Source organism: Equus caballus, chromosome 5 (genome assembly GCF_041296265.1).
Source record: "Equus caballus isolate H_3958 breed thoroughbred chromosome 5, TB-T2T, whole genome shotgun sequence".
NCBI lineage: Eukaryota > Metazoa > Chordata > Mammalia > Perissodactyla > Equidae > Equus > Equus caballus.
The window spans coordinates 77,724,311-77,748,883 of record NC_091688.1 but is presented as its reverse complement, the minus strand read 5'-3'; the positions used below and the strand labels follow the sequence as shown (position 1 = coordinate 77,748,883).

Sequence of the window (24,573 nt, the reverse complement as noted above, 5' to 3'; positions counted from 1 at the left end):
AGCGCTCTAGAAATGCACAGTGAAAAATAGTCAAGTCCTTTGAGGCCTTCCTCCAAATTCCTTTCTTTCTGTTAAAAGATCGGGTTAAACAAACAGGCACACAACAAAACGATGTGGGTCAATTCACTATCACCACCCAATTTTCAAGGGCGATGGCAGTCAAGAACTCAGCTGGGAGTGGTACTTTGCTATGCCTTTAATTAAGGCGGGGCTTTGAAAACTCAATTGTTCCATTTGTGTCTCAAATCAATCAGATGAAATTCACCTTTTACGTGGCCTGAATCCTGATAGCTTGGCACACTTGATAGGTAATTTAATCATCTCTGGTGTAGATGAACGCAAAGTCAAATTAGCTACTGAAAGAGTTGGTCTTCTCTGAGATAGCTTTGCTTTTCCACTTTTATGCAAGAGCTGAGCTTCACCAACTGGCTAGCTGGAGGTGTTATTAAAAATTTAGTGAAAGAAACAAAGGTGTGCTCTGGTGTCTCCTGTTACCCTTTCTACTGTTACTCCAGCAGACAAAAGGCATAGAGCCTGCCTCATGAATAATGTGACATGGAATATTCACAATCTATTTTTAATGGAGTCAAGTAATAACATTAAGAGAGATATTTGCAATCTTCAAATTTCACACGGTAACAGGCGCAGTAATTTGTTTTGATTCTGAACTGGAGATATCAAGATATTTTTTTTTGCAAAAAAGATATATTAACATCAAAATTACAACTCCCCATTTATAGCATAAACAGGGATTGTGAAAATGGACCAAAAGTTCTAAATGTCATAAGGGAAGAGCAGGACAGGGCACCCAACTAGATTTCAATCAGTTCTACTTACCTCTCAATGCAACTTCCTCACTTTTGAATCCAGATTGGAAATGATCAGCCAGTGTGTGCGGAGAGTTCTGTAGAAGGGATATTTTGTGATCTTTATTCACAGGGAACTTTGTTACCCAAGACACTGGGAAGAAGTTCCTGGATGCTGCAACTGTTCACTCATCAGTTCTGGAAAATTATCTTAAACTGCATCATAAAGTAAACAGATTTAAGTTTTGAATGAGAGTAAACCGACAGGGAAAGACATGGTGTCGAAAACCAAGTGAGGACAGCTAAGGCCTGAGATTTGGAGAGGTGAGAAAAGCCGCGTGGAAGGCCCCCTTAGCCACCAGCTCAGAGAGAGTCCTCTGTGTTGTATTTGTTTCCTAGACTCTCAAGTGATTTCTCTTCCCTTTGTGCTGTAGAAAGCAGAGCCAGCCAGGATGACACAGGAGTTTATTTTTTCTGCTTATTCACTTACAGCCTCGGCAAATATTTATCGATCTCCTACTGTGTGCCAGGCACTGTTCTGGGAGCTGAAGAATCAGCAGTGACCAAACAATGCTCCACAGGACACTGTGCTTGCTCGCTGCTGTATCCTCAGCACCTAGAAGAGTGCCAGGCACATACTAGGTGCTCAACTAATATGTGAAATTGATTTGAATGGAAATGGACAATCTGCTATGGTCACCATGGGCCACGCATACCCTGGCTGGGAGATATTAGAAAGAGCACAGGTAATTGGGATTTGGGTCAGGGCTTTATTCTGGTTTCATTTTCTTAAAGAACTGATCTGTGCAAGAAATTCCCACAGGTGGGACAGAGCCAGAAATAACCCAGATCCCAATTTTCCTGCCCCTCATGCATCTTCAGATTTGTAATTTTCCTTAGGCGAGGCAGCTAACCAGCCTCAGACACTTTCTTTCCCCTGCAGTCTCCACAGAATCAAAGTAGTCAGGGCTGGACTGGGATCTATATTTCATGGTCAAGGAAACCAGTATCAAGGAGGTCAAAGCACTGGCCCACGTCACATGATGTGTTGGTGATAGACTCAACCTCCAGACATAAGGCTTGCGATTGCTTCGTTCACCTGGGAGCCTTCTGGCCTGTAAAAAACAAACCCTGAAACTCCCAGAAGAGCGAGCCTAGGTACACGCGCGTCCATCAGGGACTCTAGGAGGTGGGCGCTGAGTTCTGTACACGTAGTTTCTCTCTTAAGAAAGAAGGCTCTCTGAGGTGTGGAAGAAAAGAGAAAAGCACATACAACGAGAGCAATCGGGTTTCACCCCGGATGTTGGCTTGTCTGCTGTACATTTGTTCTCCTCTGTAGTTTCCTTCAGCGCCAACGGCCCCTACGGACAAAAACAAAGGTCTTTCCCAAATTCCCTGCCTAAATGAAAAGCAGTATGCAAGAGTCTTAATACTTTATTAACTTAAGACATCACTCTAATAAATATATATTAACAAACATAATGCACTCCAAAAGGTCTAAAAACATTTACCAACCTCAAAGTAAAAATACCATCTTTTTTCCTCTATGGTACACATGGAGGGTCAAAGAGTTGAAGACAGAGCCTTCACTCCCACATGCCTACTAGCTTAGACATCTTTAGCATTTCAGCTTAATAAAAAACTGAACATACACATAAATCTTTGCAGTCTCTGTTTAGCTATTTTCTGTTTATGCTTGATAAAATCCAAACGGATCAGTAGGGAAGCTTCAAGATTCTGTTTCGTCTTCTCAGAATTCCTTTGGAGGAAAAGAACAGAACCAGCCACTTGGAGGGATGACTGTTAGCTTTTGAAGGATGGGGGCTGAGACTTTAACTTCTGGCTCCCCGGTACCTAGTGTAGCGCCTGGTACCATGGTAACCGGCGGTCAACAAACACTTGCAGAGTGAATGGATGACATCTTGTCCAAAGGCTCTGTGCTTCTTCCTCCTCTGATGAAGCCTTCACAGGCCTCCTGGAGGGACGACCTCTAATCTCCTCTCATCACCAAGTCCACTTTTCTTCTGTTCCTTATTGGGGCAGGCTCAACAGTGTGTCTTGTAATTTCAAAAGGATGAAACTCCTTCCCAAAATCAGTTTCTGAACCAGTCTTCAAGTGGGAGAAACAATTCCTCCAAGATTTACAGGCAGCACCCAATAGAAAAGGGTCAACAGACTCCTCAGAAGGAAAAATAAAAATAAAAATAACACTCATTCTTCATTCCAGATAAAAACATCTGCATGTGTCTACCTTGTGATTCCTCCTCTCCAGACAAGTATCTGGGGTAGGTCAGGAGGAGGAGGGAAGAAACCTGAAGGACCTTCCCGTCTGTGAAGCAGGGCCGAAGATTTGATCTGATCCCCTCTTGACTTCCAGTCTTCAGGTGTAGAGGAGCTGATTCCATGTGTCCAAAGCCCAGCGAGTCATTTGGTTCCCACTCCAGGCTGAACTTTGAAAAGGTAACTTATCCCCTCTGGAAGTAAGGTGAAGGGGGGCCACCCAGGTGGGATCTGCAGACTGGACTGGGGGACCTGAGAAGTCCAGAAATAGGTGGCAGCAAATGGGGAGGCTGCCCTCCGTAGTGTTGTGTAGCTGCTGCTTGCGGCCATTCAGGGCACTCACTTGAGCCCATGTTGCGTCTCCCGGTGCCGCCTGAGGTCCACCTTCCTCTGGAAGCCCTTCCCACACAGGTCACAGCCGAAAGGCTTGAAGCCTGTGTGTTTGCGGCTGTGGGTGATGAGGTTGGAGCTCTGGCTGAATGCCTTGCCGCACACCTGGCACTTGTGGGGCTTCTCACCTGCAGAGATGGAAGGGGGAGGGGAGGAAGAATGAGTCTATCATAAAGCTAGAGGGGACTCACTGTGACCCACATGCTCTTGGCAGCAGCTGGCTGCACCACAGTCTAAGGCCTTCAAGCAACTTGGAGGGTGACGTGTTGCAACACAAGTCCTGGGAAGCCATGGGTGCACCAGGTGAAAGGGAGACTTTCTGAGGGGGGGTTCCCAGTCAAAGGCCTCAAACCGTTTCCTGCTAAACGGAAACAGAGCAAAGGCCACGTGCCCTCCCCAGACTTGCAGCTGAATCCACCCTGGGAGGACTCCCCTGACTTAGAAGCAGAGAGCTCCCACAGCAGATGTTCAACACGAGGGCGGGGGTGGGTGGGGGTGGGGGTGGTGGCGGCTGTCCTTCAAACCATGTGACAGTTCTAATTCAGCGGAAGTTTTCAAATCTGAGTTTCCAAGTGGGTGTTGGTTTGTATGGACCAGTGAGTCTATACTCTTTCTTGCTCTTGAAGGACAACAGAATGTATCTGAAGCGTGGACATTTCTCAAAGTCTTATTTTAAAAATTCCATATTTTGGCCACAAAGTATTTCTTAAGGTAGCTGATCTTTTTCGATCTTGATTTTACTTTATTTTTATGAGGTCAATCACAGGATTCTTTATATACCAGCAACTCTTCACCACAGATTAGTTAATAACAGACAGAAAAGGTTTTCCCTTTTCCTCCAATTCATGTGCTGTTGAACATCTGGGCAAACAGCATGAATTTCCAAATTCATGCTCAGCATGAATATATGCTCATGACGATATATGACTATATGCTTAGCATGGCATATAGTCAGGGCTTGGCCTTGGGAAAAATGCAAAATAGATGAAGTTTGTTTTTGAGGAAACTTCTGTCCCTCTTGCTATACACCTTTCTGTCTTCTTGCTTCAGATTTCCTTGATAAGGAACCACCATCAAAACTTATCCTATCCCTTTAGGGTCAAACAAATCTGAGAAACGAATTCTAGCTATAAAGTAAATGCTGATAAGGGCTTAATGTTTCTTTCAGTCAAGATCCTAGTTGCATTTTGATAAGCATCTTGGATACCTTTACTCAACAGGAATGAGTTATATGGAAATTTCACGCAAGGGGACATGATTAAAGTAGGCTATTTTTCTGAGTTTCCTGATAGGGGGCCTCCATACTGCCCAAGCATATTCTAAATATCAATGGTGGGTGTTTGGAACACACTGCAATTTGTTTTAAATCAGTACTCATATTCTGAAATAAAACAATCAGAATTCTGGGTCCCGTGTAAATATCTTGTTGACTATTAAAGAGCTCCTGGCATTAAAACTGCCACCCACATACTATCAAAATGTTAGAGAAAGAGTCCAAGATTGGAAGTCAGGGCATTCCAGGGCCCCACGATTTACTCTCAGTCTGACTTTTGGTAAATCGTTCCATCTCTCTGAGTCTCAGGATGGCAAAAGCAGCTCCTTCCACTTTATGGGGTGGCAGTAAGAATCAAATGAAGTGTAGATCTGAAAGCACTTTATAAGTTTTAAAGCAACATAATAGGTAAAGAATTATCATCATGGCATGAACTTGCTTTTATTTTGAAAAGGGCAATAAGCAAAGAGAAGCCTTCTATATCTACCAACCTCCAAGACTCTGAAAATAGAATACAATACACAGCGGTCAAGAGCATAGGCATTTGAGGTCAGACAGACCTGAATTTAAGTCCCAGCCCTGCCACTTGCTAGCAATGTAACCCTGGGCAGGTTACTTAACCCTTCCATGCCTCACTTTCCTCATCTCCAAAATGGGGAAAAGGAATAGTTGCTCCCTCCCAGAGTTGTTGAGAGCATAAAACGAGGTAATGCATTTTAAAAGTGCTTATCAGAGAGCTTAGTGATATTTACCATTGTTTTTTCCTCCTCAATCAAAATAAGCTCTCGGACTTCTAAAAATGCAGCCAAGAGGCCACACATAAGTCCTTCCCCCAAAAGGCTGGGTGGGAGCCCTAAAAAAGTCTTCCATTGCCACGCAAACATTTAGAGCAAGGCTCTGAGAGGACCCTGGAGCTTCATACTTCACCCAGAGCAGGCAGCAGTTGGAGCAGCTGCTGAACTAGAGGAAAACATTGTTTGCAAGGACAGAGAACCTGCAGCTGACGTGCTGAGTGGTTCTTCAGACAGGACCTCAAATCAAAGCCCCTCTGTGGAGAAGCATGTATGTAAATGAACCTAAAAGAATCTGCCTCCTTGTTTTCTTCAACACACTGCAGTGACTAACTCCATCTGGAAGGCCTCATCCACCACTCATTCTGCGGCCAGAATATCACAGAGAAGGGGACCTATACTGACCTCAGGAGGAAGAACAATGCCCCTGGCCCCGCACCCCTCACAGGGTGTTTCCTACAAGCCAAGGGCCTTCAGCTCACCAGTGTGGATGAAGGTGTGTTTCTTCATGTCCGACTTCTGGTGGAACCTCTTGCCACAGTACTGACAAGGGTAGGGCCGGGTGTCTGAGTGGATGAGCAGATGTGTGGACAGCGTTGATGACCTCTTGAAGCTCTTGCCACAGATCTTACAGTCAAAGCTCCGTTCCTGCGGAAAGGAAGATGTGGCATTCCTAGTGCAATCATCTAGGCTGCCATTCTCCTCACCACTAACCAGACCCTAAAATCCCCAAAGCCAGGGATCTCCTTTTGGGGGCCCCCTTCCACATAGCCTGCCCCATTATCCTCTCTCTACCCAATTATTATCAAACTCCACCCTCCCCACCCTATCCTCTTCCCCTTTAACACTTTTTCTACCCAAACACTTTTCACCCACATCCCTCCACACCCCATGGCAAAACTTATCCCCACCCTGCTTTTTTTGACACCCATTTACAAACACTTCTCCAACCCCCTCAACAGCAGGCTTAGACCTCAATCACTCCAGATGTCACCTCCCTCCAGCCAGTGTGGTGTTGAGGGAGATAGGAGAATACTGTTTGTAGTAAATAAATCTCCGTAAGTAAGCATTCTCCTGTCATAGTTGTGTACCATTTGCTTGTCCTCCCTCAGTCTGTCAGCTAAACTGTAATTGTGGAGACGTCCTCTTAGGGACCTGGTGTGTTAGAGGATTCTCACATGCCCGGCGCCTGGAAGTTGGGCAACAAATATTTATAAACGAATGAATGAAAGAAGAGCTGCTCGATGTTCTAAATGAGCTGAGATCTCTCCTTTTCAGTCAGGAGGGGTCAGTGTGGATTAAGTGGCAGCCATTTAGTGAGAAGCGAGGCAAAGAAACAAAACTAATAAATCTGATAGACCAGCTGCAAGAGTACATACAAACCCTCCTCAAACCCAAAGTCAACGATCGGGAGCACACTGTGGAGACTCACAATGACGCGACGGCAAGCTCTAGGGCTGCCTCTAGGCCTGAGCCGACCACCACCACCTCTCCCTACACACCTGGGCAAAAGGACGTGGCGGAGGAGACTGGGAGCAGTCCCGGGAAGTCCAAGGAGAAGGCTGCCAGGCAGAGAGCGGCTGGGGCCGCACAGAGAACGCGAAGACCTGACGAGGGCGGCGCGCGGCCGTGCGCCCGGCGCTTACCTGCGAGTGCACGGCTTTGTGCTGCTCCAGGCTCACCGCGTGCCCGAAGGTCTTGCCGCAGATCTCGCACGCAAAGGGTCTCGTGCCGCTGTGGGACCTGCGCACGTGCACCTCGAGCCCATGCGGCGTGGAGAACACCTGCGGCGGATGAGGCCGGGGAGAAGGCCGCTGAGAGGAGCCCAGGGGCGCGGGCGTCGGCTGGGCGCGGGGCGGGGGCGCAGGCGCGGGAGCCTCACCTTGCTGCACTTGATGCACTTGTAGGAGCCGCCGCCCAGAAGCAGGCGGGTGCACAGCAGCTCCGATTCCACCTTGACGCCGGCGCCCTTGTCCGCGTGCAGCCCGTGGCCGCGCTCGGGGTACAGCCCGCCCGCCGCCGCCGTAGGCCGCTCGTACAGCCCTGCCGCCGCGGGCCCGAAGTCGCCGTAGAGCCCCAGGCCCGCGCCACCGGCAGCGCTGCCTCCCCCAGGCGCCCCGGAGCCCGCGCCGCCCGCAGGCCGCTCCGGGCCGTACAGCGCCGCGGGGTGGCCCGGCTCCGGGGCGCGCTCGCAGAAGAGGCCCAGGCCGGCGCCGCGCTCCAGGGCCGCGCACGGCCGGTAGTTCTGCACCAGGTGCCGCAGATCAGAACCCGCCAGGCCGCTCCACGGGTACGGCTTGAACGGCAGGCGGAAGGGCTGAGCTTCGTCCAGCGACGGGCACACCGACTTCTCCGAGGCTGTGGAGGCACAAGCCGGTCAGGCTTAAGACGGCGGGGCGGGGGCCGCCTGGCAGGGTCTGCAGTCGGACCCCCCAGGCCCCCAGCGCTCGTGGGGCGCTCCCTGCTCCAGGCGCCGCGCTAGATGCCAGGGATGCCCCCAGGATAAAACGTGGGCCTGGTCCCTGGGGCCTCGAGGACCACTGGAGGCGGCAAGGCAGCGAACAGATTAAAATGACATCGAGTGAGGAGTTAGGTAAATTCTGTGCCAGGGCAGCAGAAGCGCACGACGTTAAAGGGTCTTTTCTGGCTGGACCAGCGCACTGGCGGTGCCAGGGAGAAAGGCGCGCCACGCTGTCTGCGCTTAAAAAACCCTCTGGGCTGAGCTGAGCTGTGCGGGAGGAGAAGGCGGCGACCTTTCCGGCCCGGGACAGCGCACATGGGCAGAGGGCCCAGCGCCTAGCACCGGCGTCCTCCCGGCTCCAGGTCCCCACTCCGTTCTTTTGCTTTCCTGGGATCGATAAGGAGGGAGGCAGAGGACAATTAAAATATGGCCTGGCCTACCCGAGACGCTGTGTGATAAAAACCGGGAAGGCGTTAACATTCCTCAAAATTATTAAGTACCCAGTACAGGTAGAAAACGGGCAGCAGAAAGGGGACTTCGGGCTTGAATTGCCTGCCACATTCTCCCCATTCCCCTTCCTGTCATAGTTTAACGGAAAAAGAAAAATCTGAATTTCTTAGAGGATAATTTACAGTTAAAGTTTAGCCACCACCTGCAAGGGGAATGGCTTTCCGAATTCATGGCCTTCTGCACCCCGACCCTCGTGAATTTTGCTAAAACCAGATACCCAACATACACTTTCTCTAAGTGCACACAGATTCACAAATCTGTTCACACACAGCGCGGACTCCAGACTAGGTGCCTCAGGGAGAGGCGTCGCAGAGGGTCCGGCGGAGCCCAGTCCTTGCGGGGCGGTGTCCTGCACAGCCAAGAACCCTCGGGTCCCGGCTCCCCGACACACTCGCAGGAGCTGTGGCTTTAGCCAAGTCAATGCTCTGAGTGTGGGAGGGGCGTGCGGGTATCTTTTAAAACTAGTAATTGCAATCTGGAAATAACCGGCCCTTGGCGGAAGCCGGCTGGTCTGCGCTCTCCTTCCCCCGGCCCGAACCCGAGACTCTCCCCTACCCAACGCGCAATCGCTCAGTTTGAGCGAAACTGATTGCTGTCTGGAAATGAAACCAGAAGGCTGGTCCCCAAGGCTGGGCCAACGGGGCAGAACGAAAAATGAAATAGGCTCCCACTCCGCTCCAGCGAAGACCTAGCGGGGGGCCGAGATTTTCGTCCCAGCCCAGCCCCTCCCGCCGGCACCCAGCTCTGCCATGCCCAGCCCGCGGGAGCCAGCGTGACTTTCAAAGGCAACCACTCTTCCCTCTCAGACTGCCCAGGTCTCCGTTTGTTTAAGATACGGGGGTCTGGATTCTGGGATCCCAGCTCTTCTTAAACAATCATCTCTGGTCAGCAAAACGAAATGTCGCCGTTGCTGCCGGTGAAGACGACTCATTTTTTCTCTCTCACCCACCGGCTCCGCGCGAACTAATGTTAGGGACGAACAGCCGCCGCCTCGGATCCAGGCGGCAGACCCCTCGAGCAGGCCGTCCCAGTCCCGGAGAAGCCGGAAGCCTCCCCACTGGGTCCCTCACCCCACGAACAAGCTCCCTCCTCCCGGAAAGACTCTCCTCCATCTATTTAGCCTTTCTGTGCCCAAAGCTGCTCAACTTCATTCCTCACTGCGGGGTCCCTGTCGCCTGGGCCCCAGAGCTCCCAACGGGTCCCTACCTGGAGACACAGAGGGCGATGGGGGCCTCCAGAAGTCCTCAAACTCAGAGCTCGGATCGCAGACGCTGTCCTCACAGCTGCCGGGGGACGCGGAGGCTCTGTCGGGGGCCTCGGTCAGCTGCGCCTCGGGGGACAAACGGCCCCGGGGCTCCGCCTTCGCCCCGCCTGCGCTCGAGGTGCTGTCTGCGGGGAGGAGGCAGGACGGGGGCTCAGGCCAGGCCTGGCTGGGCCCGATGGTTCTGAAGTGGCTCCCCCAGACCGTGGCATCAGGGCGACCTCCTCTCTCCCCAGACCTGTCCGGGAACCCTCCCTCCCGGGAGGGAGCAGGGAGGCCGTGGCACCTAGGTGGCAAGCCTGGAACAACTCGGACGGTAGGAAATAAAAAAGGGCAGCAAAGGGAGCGTCGGGGCCGCCCTTCTCGGTTCCTGGGGGATGGTGTGGCGGGGCGCAGAGTCTATGGACCCAGGAGAAGCCCCGCCCGGCCCGCGCGCCCCGCACCTGCTCCGCCAGGCGCCAGTGCACTGTCCAGACGGAGGGAATAGTCGGGTCCGGGGGAGCGCGGCTGGTGGTAACTGTGAGCCTTCTTGCTCTTGACAAGGAACGAACGCGGCATGGTGGTCGGGCGCGCTCCCCACTCTGCTCCAAGGGTCCCAACACTGTCAGCCCACTGTCACCCGGAGTTCTTGCTCAGCCCCAGCCAGGCGGAGACCTGCGAGAGGAGAACCGGATGGAGACGCGGGTCAGCACGCTCCGGGGCCCAGGACTGGGCCCCCGGGCGGAGAGAGAGCTCTGGCCGGGGAGGAGCGAGGAAAACCCGCGGGAGGAGGGGCTTGGCCCCGCTGCGCCGCGCTCACCAGGTGGCACTCGGACAGGTGGCGCGAGCCCGCCGCTGCCGCCACAGCTCCGCGGGAAAACCTGTCCCGGGCCCCGGGCTCAGGCCTCTTCCTTTTGCCCTGCCCACGCCCCTCGGCCCCTCCCCTCCCTAGCAAAACGCGGTCTGGCAATCAAACCCTCCAGAGAACCGAAGTCCCCAACCGGCCAGTTACCCCAACTCGACCACTCACGGCCTGCCGGCTCTGCTTTGGGCTGGGGAGAAGGGCGGAGACGCGCAGATCGACTTAGGGCGGGGGATGTGTCGGTGGTCGAGGACCGGGGAGGGGCAAAGAGCCAAGCCTTCCCAGAGCCGGCGACAGACTGGCGTGAAAGGGGGGCAGGGGCGGGGCGCACTAGGTAGGCTAAGGGGTGGGGTCGGGGGGACAGCGGCAGAAGGACTAGGAGCATTAGAGGCCGGAGAAAGAAGGCAGGAGGGTAGAGGGACAGGAAGGTGAGGGGAAGGAGGTGGCAGAGGACCGACCCTGGTCCCGGGAGGAACTCGCATCCGGCTCATTTTGCTTGCCCCTGATACTTGCCCCACGCGGGGAAAAAGTTGGCCCGGAGACGCGGCTGCGGCGGGAGCAGGCAGAGTCTGGGGTGAGAGACCCCAGACCGTGGAGACCTAACCTCGGAAACCAAGGCCCAGGAAAAAGCACTTTCCGTTCTGCTCACCAAAAACTTCGTCCTGGGGAAGCCGAGCCCGATCCGCGCGCTGGTTGGGAAACGCACGGTTTATCGGAGTCCGAGGAGAACCAACAATTTAGCGGACGCGGGAGAGGACAGGCTGCTCTGGCAGGCCCCAGAGAACCGGGTCCCGGCGCAAACCTGGGAGGGACCTAGCTGCCCGCTACGCCGTTCTCATTAACCCCCAATCAGTTCACCTAATCCCGGGGTCGAAACCTGAGCCCAGCAGGGAGGCGGGGCAGCGGCTACTGCTCTGCTCGGGGTTCGCTCCGGGGGCGGGACCAGGTGGGCTCGGAGGTCTGGGGAAAACGAATCTGCCTTCGTCCCGGAGTGAGGGCGATCGGGGCCAGGTCTACAGTCCAGCTGCAGGCGCTTCGGGCACTGCAGCGCTCCGCGGTCTGCGCTAGTTCAGAAACAAGGGGTCTGGGACGCCTGGCCCGGGAGGGACCCCTCGTCTTAGGCAGCCAGACTAGGAGCCGCGGGGCTCCCAGGGCAGGATGCAGGACCTGGTCTAAGTCTGCGCGTTGGTGCTTCGGGCTCAAAACGAGTTCTCGGGGACTCGTTCCCTGGAAGGCATTCCAGGCCCCCAGTGTGTCCTCTTCCCCAGGAGAGGAGTGGGGACAGGCCTGGGAGAAAAAACGGCTGGGGCATTTAGCGGATACCCTAGCGACGTTTCCCCGCGTCCTATGTGCCAGAAGGCCCCTTGTCGTGAGGGTGCTGCCCGCCCCTAGGGTCCGGGCTTCAGGAGGCTTCGGGGTGCTGGGCGCCCCTAGGGCGCAGTTCTGCCGCTTCAGTTTTCCGTGCGCCCCGGCGTGAGCTGCCCCTTCGGTCGTATAATTAGACACCACAAACGCAAAAACCAATTCCTTAAACCACCATGAAACTCAGAGGAAAGAGAAAACGGGGTGGAACGGTCCCGAGGGCCGTGCCGCGGCTTGGTCTGCGTTGGCGCAGAGTGGGCGGTGTGGGGGTCCGGGGCAGCTGTCCGCGCCGGCGCTGAGGCTGCGCCGGCCGGGATCGCGCGGGATGAGGCGGGCGCGGAGGCGGCTGCCCGACCCTGGCCACGGCCCCACGCTTCCCTCGCATCCTGGCTGGCTCTGCCGGTTCCTGCGAGGGCGGAGTGGGTCGGGGGGTGGTAGGGCCGAGGGCTGAGTGCGTGGGAAGGCGACCTCGCGCAGCAGCTGGCGGCCGAGGGGCGGGGCGGACCCCTCAGCGCACGCGGGCCCGCTGGGCCTCTCGCCATGGTCGGGGCCCGGGAAGGCGGGAGCTAGAGGCGCGGAGAGGGCAGCCTCCGGAGCCCCGTCGCTGCCACCTTCCCACCAGATGTTTCCTTCCCGGGGGGGATCCTGCTCCCCTGCAGAACCACTGAACGGCCTGGCGCGCGTCCCCTGCGCCGGATCCCGAGCCCCGCCGTGCGGGTCGCTCCGGGACCCAGTGGGTAGAGCTCTCGCTCGGGGCGCCGGCCCAGCGGGCGGCAGCAGGTGGGAACCCGGCAGCGCCCTCTGGTCGCCCCCGCAGTGCCGGTGCCCCGCCAGTTCCCGCGGCCGCCCCCGCCAGGGAAGGAGGCGCAGAACAGGCGCAGCGGACCTACCTGCGGGGTCAGGGCGCGGGCACAGCGCTCCGAGAGTTTTCAAACTGAGCTGCTTTCGGGAGAGACCGCGCTGTCTCTCTCTCTCTCTTTTTTTAATCTCCTTCCGAGCTCAGCCCCCAAAACCACAAGCTTCACTTCCTGAGCGTTAAGGAGTAGCTCGCGTAGCCCTCTCAGGCCTGCCCCCCAACCCCCGGCGGGCGGCGGGGCGCGCTCCTCCTTTGCGCAAGGGGCTAGGAGGCGGACAGGGTGCCCGGCCTTTCCCGCCGCCCTCCCCGGCGGCCTTCTCGTTTTTTTTTCTCTATGGGACGGCGGGGGATGGGGAGACCCGGAGGGCCCAGACACCCAGGCACTAGAAATGACTCGAAAGAAAATGAACTATTCTTGGCTCCTGGGAGACTTCCGTAGCGAGAAGAAGTCACAGATTCAGGACACAGATTGACTGGAGAGCCCGGGGGTGGCAGCGCCCAGCTCCGAGGGGGCCTCCCGGCCCATCTGGCCCGGGACCCACCCCCCCAACCCCGCCGCCTGCTTGGGCCGCGCCGCCCCCGGGTCGGGGCCGTGAATCACCGGCCCGCGGTGCCGCCGGCCTGGAGCCCAGCGAGTGGCCGCGGCGTCCGCAGAGCGAAACCTGCCCCGCGGCCCCGAAATAGCTTGTTGTGGAAACACTTCGGGATAAATACGCCCAACGAGGCTGAAAATACCTTGACACCCAATCCGAGAGGTTTGCTCATTTCCCTTCGGATTTAGGTAATGGTTAAATTTGGAAGAGGTGGGCGAGCGCCGAGCCCCCGGCAGAGAGGGCGCTGGCGGCGCGTCCCGCGGGCGCCCGGCGTGGCCGGCAGGCGCGCCCCCCCCAGGCGGCGCTCGCCGCGCGGGCCCGGGTCTGCCGAGCCCGCGGCTAATTTCCGGTGGTCGGAGCTGCAAAATTAAAGAGCGCGCGGGCGGGAGCGCGCGGGGGCCGCGACGGCGGCTGCTCGGCGGACCCCGCCCTGCCAGGGCGAGCCAAGGCGAGCGGCGCCTCGGGAGCGGGCTCCGCCACCGCCTGCAGTCCTCCCGGGGCACCCGGTCCCGGGGGGAGCGGTAAAGCGCCGTAAAAGCACCACCCTGATGAGTACTGAAAAGTAACTCTTCGCTAGGATTGTGTGTTCCACGAGGGTAGGCGCTGGATCTACAGCATTATGTTTCCGGTGGGCTCTTAAATGTCTGTGGACTGAGTAAATGAATAAATGGCGTTAATTAACTAATGAGTTTTACTAATAGGACAGGAAAAAATTAAAACCTCACCCGTAAATAAACAAATGCAACAACCTTCAACGCTAGACTGCTCTGTCATGATCCACAGTGTGGCCTGTTGTGCATACTTAGAGCCCAAACCCTTTCCTGACGAGGGTTGTTGTCGTTGTAATTATATTAGTTTCCTGAATGAATTGAGTTAGATTTTGATCACTACTTCGTGCACAGTAAGTCTCTAGCGTCAGATACCCGGACAAGGGAGTAGTGCTCCTGAGTTCTTGCAAAATAACGTACCATATTTTAGATTAATCCAAAATTGTCACGGATAAAAAAGTTCTTCAAGCCCTTCCCCTAGAGAATGTTTTTTAAGTGATTTTTAATTTGCATTGTTAAATCTGAAGATTTGCGGAAAATATTTGGTTACCATGGCAGTGCTTCAAGCATGCTTTAATAAATAGGTTTTACACAGCCATGGCTGCACACCTACTGTGTGCCAGGCACTGGACCATAAGACACATATCTTAATTGTCTGCCTAGTTGTCCTCTTACACTACTGTTCATTTGCTCAACACACCCTTTCTTTAAAAATAAATGCAGAGGTAAGCAATCTTAATCAGAAGGATTGCAAATATTGATTAGCTGAAGAAAAATTAAGGTCATTTTGACAAATTTTTCTTCTTGTGTTCTTTGTCCTGGCCTAAGGTATAAAAATCTTAAAACAGTCTAAAACAAATCCTTCCCTTATTCTTTCTAGCCTATGCAACAGCAGAAAAAGGCAAAATTTAAAAGAAAATGATAAATGGGACAAAAGGAAATTTATCAATCATGTTCTAGAGAAATGGCTGAACCATTTCCTTTGCACATTAGTTAAGTTCAAAGTGAAAATTTCTTGAAAAAGCACTGTGACTTTTTAGCAGTTTAGTTGAGTGTTGCTGTTTGAAGTATCAGAAAACATGGGGAGGCTATGAAGGGGACAAATAATCACCTTGCGTTTGACCTTAGATTAGATCCCTCTCATTCAGATGAAATCTAGTCACCTTGCTTTGTTTGCCCTTCACAGCCTCTGAGTTTGCAGAATAAAACAGGGGACTGGGACAGGCACACGCAGAGAGATGCATGTGGGAGGGACACGACATCGAATCCCCCTTTATATGTTTTACGTTTTGAACCAAGTGCGTATTACCAATTCGAATAAATAAATATACATTAAAAAATATTTAACTAGAGAGATCAGGTCATTTCCCAAGTGTGTAGTGGTAAAATGTGATTCCTACACTTAGGGGGAGCAGAGGAGAAAGGTAAGAAGAGGGGCACCTGGAGAGGTTAGGAAACTTGCCAAGGAGCAGCGAAGTGCCAGATGACCTCTCATTTACTGCTAAACTGAGAGCGAAGAGAGTAAGACACCCTGCAAAGTGCGCATTTTTAAAAGCTAGAAAGAATCCCTCCCCCCAGATTTTTCTTTGCTGCTGAAATGAATTTAATGGTAAGCAGAACATAGGCTTGGGGCATAATTTTCTGTAAATACTGGTTCCCTCCAAAAGGATGTTAAATTTACTAATTTTGTCAGTAATTTACTAACTGTTATTAAATAACAATAATCATGTATATGTAGATGCCAAATAACAAATGATATGGCAAACATTTCCAAGCTCTGGTGAGCGGCCCATTTATTTCAAGCGTCATCTCATAGATCAGAATTTCCCTACAACAGAAGATTGGAGACATTTTAAAAAAGAAAATTGTAACAGGATATTACTAGTCTCTTGTTTATTTTTTTCACAAAGCTTTACAATTACCATCTCTGTTCTATCTAGGGGAGGCATCAGAAGAGTGGGTGACCCCGAAACCCCCGAGAGGGGTGATGCCCCTATTTCCAGCATACATTTCTGTAATGTCTGCCTCATTTGATCCTCTCAGCTATGCTGCTAGGAGGGAAAAGAGTCCAGGCTTTTTGTAGACAGGCATTTGTGGGTATCAGTCTCTGTTCTGCCAGTTACTAGCCCTGTGACCTGGAGCAAATGAGTTCAACTCAACCAGCCTCAGTTTCTCACCTGTGAAGTCAGAATACCCACTTATCTTGCAAGACCTTGCACAGGGGCAGTCCTTTGATTTCCACTCTTCACAGGTTCCCCTGGGAGCCCAGAATGGAAGAATGCTCCCAGTGAGGGGGTCCTAGGTTTAACTTCCTTCTCCCAGGTCTTGCTTCAAATTATTCAACTTTGCATAAGTAAACTTCATTACAGCAATTTGCAGGAACTTTTCTTTTTACATCAAAGTTCAGGGAAAAATTAATCAGGGACCTATTTTCATTTCTAGACATTCTATGGATTTATTTGGGGGAAGTTAAATAACTAACTTGTTTCAGGACTTAGTTTACCTGTCTTTAAAACCGGAAATGCCTCCCATGTGTCAAATACCGTGAGCTCCTGGCTGAGGAGTAGTTGTGGGAAATACACGGAAAGTAAAATCAGTGTTTAATAAACGCAGTAAAAAAGTGTTTTAAATCACAGGTTGGGACTGGGCATGAGGCTCCTCTGTAAGCCACATAAGAGATATGTCTATAAGGAGGTGGTGCTTTATTTTTTAAATATATTTTTGATTATAAATTATATTAAATATAATTTGATAAAGAAAGAAATCCCAGTAAAACAGCTTTCCAGTATTTTTGCTCTGCTTCTTTAAAAGAAACAAAATTGTAATCATATCATAGACACGAATGTGTATTCTGCTTTTTTCACTGAATATTATAGTACTTCTTTCTGTTCTCTTTACTTTTCAGATTTTCTTTGGTTGAACAAAAAACTATTTTTATAGTAAAAATCATGACAATCACCTTCCTTGCTTTTACATTATCTTTCATCATTCTCAATTGCTATAAAAAGGATTCTATCAACTAGCTTACTATAATTTCCTCAATCACTCCTGTCTTAGTATTTAGCTCGCTTTCATTTTTTGCTATGTTAAATAATGCAATGAAAAGTTTTCTGGATATAGCTTTGCCCACATTTTAAATTGTTTCTTTAAGATATACTTTTAGGGGTGGAATTTCTGGATCCAATGATGATTTTTTTGTGTCCCTTGATACAGCCCAGAAAAAGTGTTTCGGATAGCATGTTTATGTAATGCATAAGCCAAAATAATTCATATCACTTAACAAACAGTTAAAAGATTATAAAAATCAACTATGGAAAAATTAGATCTTGATTAAAGATCAGACATAGAACTGGTTTTTATTTTACGTACAAGAAGTACTTGTTAGACAATGGCCATCATTTTGTCCTCATAGTATTAAAAGACTACTTAATTTTTATCTTTGGATTCGCTGTCTTGGTGTCTTGGTGGATGTAGTCAGACGGAAATAAGAGTTATATTTTTTTTCTAAACTGTGTGAATACAAGCAAAATAAATGCAGGATGATAATTGTGTGATGCCTTAATTGTTAGGTAATATAATTGTCTCCCTTCTACTCTTATGAGTAGCAGGCTATCAAAATAATACTCAAATGACACTCTAAGTCAGAATAAGATTTGATGGTATCATCATTTATGGAAAATGGGTAATGCTTTTTTACCAACATACGCAAACATTGGGAAATGGGGGAAAGGAGAAATTTGGAGATAAATTAAGACTTACACTATGAGTAAGACCCAATCTTATAGTAATATTTGGAACATTTTCAACCATGAGGAAAAATATTATTTTAATAAACACTTTGGGAAAGATATATTTAAATCTTGTCACATTATAAAGTATATTCTAGTACTCTAAAAACTTTAAATTAAACTTTTACATAAAGGATTTCAAACATCTGAAGAGGAAGGGTGCTGTGAGCTTTAGTGTTCAGAGTTCAAATAAGAAAATTGTTAACCTCAACACATATATATTTTTACCTTGTTCCTAAGAACAGATTGACTGAATGAAGTGTCATCTTATGAGTGGGCTGCATGAGATGACTCTTCATAGAAACAAACCCAGCGTGAACATTTATGGAAAAAAAGGAGTAGATTTTAGTTGGTGAATGGAAAATGTAACGAGAGAGAGAAAATGTAAAATTATTTTTCTTTTGAGTTTTTCATCATTTCCTCCAGGATGTTTGGTGATCATTTACCCTAACCCCAGATGAAACACTTTACCTTAAAACAGTAAAGTCTACATATTGTGACTTTTAAAAATTACTCACAAAACACACCTCCCCTGGAGGTGATGTCTGACCCAATACCTAGAGATAAGAGGGCAGTTGAGGCTCCTGGAGACCTCAGGCTGGCTGAGGATCAGCCCACATGAATACCCCCCACTCTCCCTCAGAGGCCAACCCCCGGGCAGACAGCCTGAACCGGTGGCAGGCAGATGCAGCCCACTGGGTGTTCTAGCTCTGCCGCTGTGCTGCCTCATGGAGGAGAAGGAAAGGCTGGAAGTTCTCCAAGGCAGGCATTAGAGTCATTTCTCTTTCCTGCATAAGGACACCAGTGGTTTAAGAAGCCCAGTTTCTGATAACTAGCAGCTTTTTAAAAGCCAACCAAGTCTGTTGATTCTAAATCTTGTCTCTTTGTACCAAACCACACTGCTCCAGCACAGGAAGGAAACGCCTTGAGCCAAAAGCCAAATGCCTGTCATGGGCTTGGGAGGTGATGAGGATGGTGGAGCTCATGCTAATGACTAGGTTTTATTGGTGGAGGAGAGAGAACACATTCGGTCACCTCCTGCTGCAAGCTTCTAACCCATCAGTGAAGCAGTGGGGGTTATCTGGCGTGCTGCTCATCACAAACCCAGGAAACAGCATGAAATGAATACGTTCCTGAACATGGCATGGCTATATGATACAACATTTGTAAAGTAGATGAAAAAAAATTAAAACACACTTCCATATTCCACCACCTTAGTTTAACCACTAGTAATATTTGTGTTTTTTTCCAATCTAAAAAAAAAGAGTCTAGACGGAGCTTTTGCATACTACAATCATACTATATAATTGTCCATTTAGATGCTATCTTATGATCTTTCATTCACCTTTTACCGAACAGCTGGATTCTCTTTTTCCCTACTATAAATGATGCTGTCATTTTCTTTAAAACTGCATTTGGGTTTTTATGTATGTATATTTCTTTCTTTAGGATTGATTGCCAGAAGTGGAATTACTGCATCAAAGGGTAAGAACTTTTTAAAGTTTATGAACACATATTGACAAATTATTTTCCCAAATGAGTGTAATAATTACACTCCTGCCAAGAAAAATTATAAATAACACAGTAACTCTGGGGCAGCAGAATATAGTAATTAAAGGCATGGACTCTGAACCAGATTTCCATAGTCTGGAAATTCTGGCTCTGTCATTTATTATCCTTAGCCAAGTTCTTTAACCTCTCTGTACTTCAGGTTTTCTATCTTTAAACATGATCACAATAATAGCATCAACGTCATAGGCTGTTGCACTGCACAGATGCAACAAGTTAATAGATGTGAAGCATAGAGTAGAGATTTACTAAGTCATTTAATATAGTTATTATTACTGTATGCCAGGCACTATTGGAGGCCTTTTAGCACATTATCTCTAACCATCCCAATAAACACGCTGTGGAAATAGACTTGGAAAGCTTTGCCTTCCCCAGATCACATAGCCAGAGAAGACAGAGCCCAGATTCAAACCCAGGCCACCCTGGCTGCAGACCCTGGGCGGCCTCCAGGAGGTAGGCCTCAGGGCCTCAGTGTGGGAGCAGTAGCTGGCATACTCCACACAGTGCCCGGGACTTGCTGGGAAGCATTTTAATATGGATTTCTGACATCCGCAGTCAGGCGGACAACCTGAGACTCAAGCTCCGTTCGCTGGCTCACAGGCCTCATCTCCCACAGGAGGCCTTGGGTTCTGGGCTTTCCAAGATCACCTCCAATTGTCACTGTCTGTGTCCTCATCAAATTGAGTAGTTCATCGGGGCTGAGGCCGATAGAGGAGTGCCAGAGGATCAGTGCCTCTTCCTAAAATATTCTTAACTATTCCTGTTGTCAGGTAAGGGCCAATTCAGCAGTAGGAGCCACCATGAGCTTTCATTTGAGCTTTAATTAAAACACTCTTACACAGCACACACACACACATCCCACACTTAACCCCCAATCCCTGTCTGTTGAGAGAATGAGCAGGGCTTCTGTACAAATCAGGGTTTGCTTGTGTATCTCACAGTCTCTTTGTTCACTACTGAAAGAGAGAACATCCTGGTGGCAACAAGGAAACACAAAGAATAGCACCGGAATGACCTCTGCCTCAGGATGTAACCAGGGTGACCAGCGTGGAGGCTGAGCTTAAAAGCAGCCACTGAGGCCTGAAGGATGGAAAGGCCCAGTGCTGGAGGGATGGGGTTCATGGACTCAGATGCACAATTCAATTTAATTCAACAAATACTTATTAAACATTGGTTGAGTGTCATGCACCATGCCATATGTGGGGTATAGAGATGGATATGGGGGGAGGATCTCTGTTCTTCTTTCACCCACCAAAAAGTGAATATGGCAGGGAAGGTGAGTAAAAGAAAAAAATTAATGAATGAAGAATATTTCCCTCTTACTCTGAGATGCCACCTGCCCTGGTGTACAGAGACTTTTCTTTTGAGCAGTGTGATGGTTAATTTTATGTGTCTACTTGACTGGCTAAGGGATGCCCAGATAGCTGGTAAAACATTATTTCTGAGTGTGTCTGTGAGGGTAGGGTCTCTCTCCCTCTCTCAAGTCTTGATTTGGGACATCCATCTTCTCTTTCATCTTGATCTGCTCCTGCCCTTGGACATTGGGGTTCCTGGTTCCAGGACTTCGGCATCCATGACCTATACCAGCGCCACCTCCCCACCATCATCCCTCTGCCCGCAGTTCTCAGACCTCCAGTCTTGGACTGGAGTTACGCCATCAGCTACTCTGGTTCTCAGGCTTTCAGACACAGACTGAATTATACTATTGGTTTCCTAGTTCTACAGCTTGCAGATCGTACCTCCACAACAGTGTGAACCAATTCCTGTAAGAAATCTCCTCTTATATATGTATACATGTATCCTATTGGTTCTGTTTCTCTGGAGAACCCTAATACAACCAGTCAGCACACTGCACAGTTTCTGCTACAGATCTGAAACTCATGCAACATGAGTGTGGGATGAGGATTTTGGAACATCAGAATATTCTACCTGTTTCAGAAGAATTTGATCTGCTTTTTGCACAAAAACATTTTTGCTTCTGGTTTGGGAAGCATTTTGCAATTTGGATTGTGGAAAGGCATATTATTCTGGCATATTCCATCATGCACCTAATGAAAACTTCTTAATGTTTTTGCTTAGGATTCTCTGAGGAAGGAGTCAGAAAGGGTAGGTGGAAACGTTTTCTTTCTTTCTCTTCCTTCCTTCTTTCTCTTCCTTCGTTCCTTCCTTCCTTCGCTCCCTCCCTTCCTCCCCCTCTCTTTCTTTCTTATCACAAAGTTGAGATTAACTATTACTATTAACTTTTCTTGATACCAAGATCAGATATATTTCTCTCTGGGATCCTAAAAAGTGGTTATTATGTGATAGAAATGAACAATATTCTCATGAATCCTTAAAATAGATGCAGCAAAAGCTGCTGTTTCTCACAACACTCAATATATGTTGTTGACATCATACAAAAGTACAGTTTGGTAAAAATTCTACTTTGGGAAACTACGGCACTGTCTAGCAAGGTACCAGCTGTCTATTGATCTGGTTTAATCCATGGATGTGTTTTAGACTAGACTGTCTGAAAAAGTGCATAAGCTGGTGTATGCTTCAGATAATCCTCCCTGAAAATTGCTTCTCCCTACTGAGTTTTTAATAAATATTGGATGACAAGATGAGATTATACTCCTAGCTAAATCCTGGAATGCAGTTATTCTAAGTTGTCTAAATTCAGACCCTCTGCCTTAATAGACAATTCAAGGGTAGAATTTGACCTGTTAAGAAAGCTGAGGTCCCTGAGGACAGCTGGTTGTATAAAAAGCTTTTCTCACCTACATGGGAAAACCGAAGTCAGGTGTAAGCTTTTCCTGAGGAAATTGTTTTGAGTCTGCGTAGCACACAAACAAGATCCTAAAAGGTCACATCCATAGACCATGACCAAAATAATATTTTCCCAACTTTATATTTTCAACACAGAAAAATTTAAAGACTAGTACAATGATCATCCAAATAATTCCAACTAGATTCAACACCAAAATAACCTTAATATAAATTTTTTAAATATTAGCCCCAAAATAAAATCTTAATTAAGCACTCCCAGAAGTCATAACTTTGAGTAGTGCTACCTCCTGCCATACCCTCCAGGATAAAGCATTTGTGATGTACATGGAGGTAATTAAACAAAGTAACCTATATAACAGTGTTATAATATTATAAACAGTTAGAAGATAGGAAATACCTACCAGATACTTACCAAATGTAAATTTATTTTGCAAATATCCAACCTTTCTGGCAGTGATTAGCCAGGAGGGTTTTATCAGGAGCTCTGAGTTTTAGATAATAAGAATCATCTGACATGCATTTGGAATACTGTAGTGCTTGCCTTTTTGTTTTTTTGTTGTTGTTGTTGTTGCAAGAGAAAGGAGTTGTCTTGCTCATCTACAGAAACTGTTTTATTGCTCAGGTTCTTTAAGGTTAATATAAGCATTAATAGGGGGCAGCGGATAGAGTGTATCTGTGTTGAACTTGCGCAGTTGGCCCCACAACCAATTCCTGTCAATAGACCTAAAGGCTGAGAAAGCTCAAAGCAATAAAAAGTGTAATGTTGGCTTTTAATGGACAAGCCATGTCAAAAGTCTGCCTATTCCTTATGTACAATATTAGCCTGAAAAAAACCCCGGCTTGAAATTTGTCAATCAAGCTAATAACTAATTTTTATTGGTTGTGGACTATGAGATTGTGCCAAGTTCTTTTCCCATATTATCTCATTGAATTCTATAACCCTATGAGGCAGGCAGTGTTATTATTATTATTCCTATTTTATGTGTGAGGAAACTGAGGCTTAGAGAGGTAACTTTGCCCCAAATCACACAGTTACTTAATGGGATCCAAACCTAAGTGGATTTGGCATTAAAGCCCAGACTCTTACCTCTTTGGTTCTACTGCCCCCCATAATAAGCAAACACACTAGATGGTCCTTTATTCAGGTTGGCTTTTTTAAAGATGAGGTGAATGCCGCACTTCCGCCAGGCCTGATCATGCCTATAGAGAGAACAAGTCAGCAGTACCTCTTGTTAATAAGGATCAGAGCTTGTAATTCACAGCAATTCTTAAACAGCTCTAGAAATAAAGTTTTGGGTGCTTTATTCTCTTTTATAAACTTTTATTGATGTATAATTTACATACCGTGAAAGTGCATAAATCTTGAGTACAGCTTGGTTAATTTTTACATAGATATACACCTGACTCAAGAGCTAGACTATTTCCAGCATCCCAGGTACTTTATTGAATTTGTAGTTTTTAATCAGTCGCTGAAAGTGGGAGACCATTACTGAGCTCTGGTTAGAAATTGGCTTGGGAGCTACGAAAATCTAGGCCACCGACCATGGTTTGTAGAGTTAAGTCAAGTGAGTCAACTCACATCTGGGATGCCACTCCATCATCTTACCTTGGAGACGGTGTTCAAACTGCCAGATCTAATGGCCTGACTCAGTTTCTTCCACAAGTTCAAAGCAAAGGAGGTTTTATTGTTTTTGTTTTGTTTTGTTTTCCTGGAAAATATCAAACATATATAGATAGAATAGTAAAACGTACCCTATGTACCCATCACCCAGCTTCAACAGTCAATCTATGGCTAAACTTGTTTCCTTTATCTCCCCACCCACTACTCCCCTCCTCCACCTGACTATTTTGAAGTAAGTCTCAAATATCATATCATTTCTTCTGTAAGTATTTCAGGATGTCTCTATAAAGAATAAGGACCTTTTTTAGCAACAACTTTTGAGGCAAAGACAAGGTATAGATATTTAATTTCATAATAAAGTTATACATCTTTAATTTTATAAGGGTTAGGTGGCCATTCCAGATTTTGTTTCTTCATCATTAATCCTGCTAAGGTTTTCTTGGCTACCCAGCAGTCCTTGACAAACATATACTAGGAAGGCGATACCTTCATGTTCAGTGAAAACTGGTTATGAGTTTTCTACATCCAAAGAAGTTCATTTTAAATTCAGCTAATGGTAAATCACCAGGTACCTGAAAGCTCTCAGCCACCTCACTCTTCTCAGTGCTCTGATGGCCCTAATCTAATTCTTAAGTATTATGGCGCTAAGACAGGGATGCTCTTAGTTAAGACAGAGAAAAGATAACTCTATATGTAATCCAGAGCATTCATTCTAAGGATGGTTAGAAGCATAATAGCAATCATATATGTTGTAACTACAATCTGTGAAGCTGTCTCTCAGATTTTGTTGTTGTTAGTGCCGTCAAGTCTATTCCGACTCCTAGCGACCCTGTGTACAGCAGAGTGAAACCCTG

General features: G+C 48.4%; 1 protein-coding gene and 1 long non-coding RNA gene across 6 annotated transcripts; one reads left to right on the top strand and one right to left on the bottom strand.

Annotated features, from left to right (window-relative positions):
• Positions 1-2,224: 2,224 nt before the first annotated feature.
• GFI1 (growth factor independent 1 transcriptional repressor) lies at positions 2,225-13,019 on the bottom strand. 5 transcript variants are annotated; one of them, XM_070268733.1, is made up of 7 exons: positions 12,866-13,019; positions 10,216-10,426; positions 9,718-9,900; positions 7,423-7,898; positions 7,043-7,324; positions 6,023-6,188; positions 2,225-3,604 (listed from the first exon to the last, which is right to left on the bottom strand). In XM_070268733.1, the coding sequence occupies exons 2-7, from the start codon at positions 10,328-10,330 to the stop codon at positions 3,426-3,428; spliced, it is 1,401 nt and encodes a 466-aa protein (XP_070124834.1). In that variant the 5' UTR covers positions 10,331-10,426; positions 12,866-13,019; the 3' UTR covers positions 2,225-3,425. The 5 variants fall into 5 exon arrangements, with proteins under 5 accessions (XP_070124834.1, XP_023497412.2, XP_070124837.1 ...); XM_023641644.2 differs by having other exon boundaries at positions 7,187-7,324; XM_070268736.1 differs by lacking the exon at positions 12,866-13,019 and adding an exon at positions 11,263-11,400.
• LOC138924335 (uncharacterized) lies at positions 9,881-21,435 on the top strand. Its single transcript, XR_011439345.1, has 3 exons — positions 9,881-10,088; positions 19,210-19,245; positions 21,409-21,435. It is a non-coding gene; the product is annotated as an uncharacterized lncRNA (long non-coding RNA).
• The last annotated feature ends 3,138 nt before the right edge of the window (positions 21,436-24,573 follow it).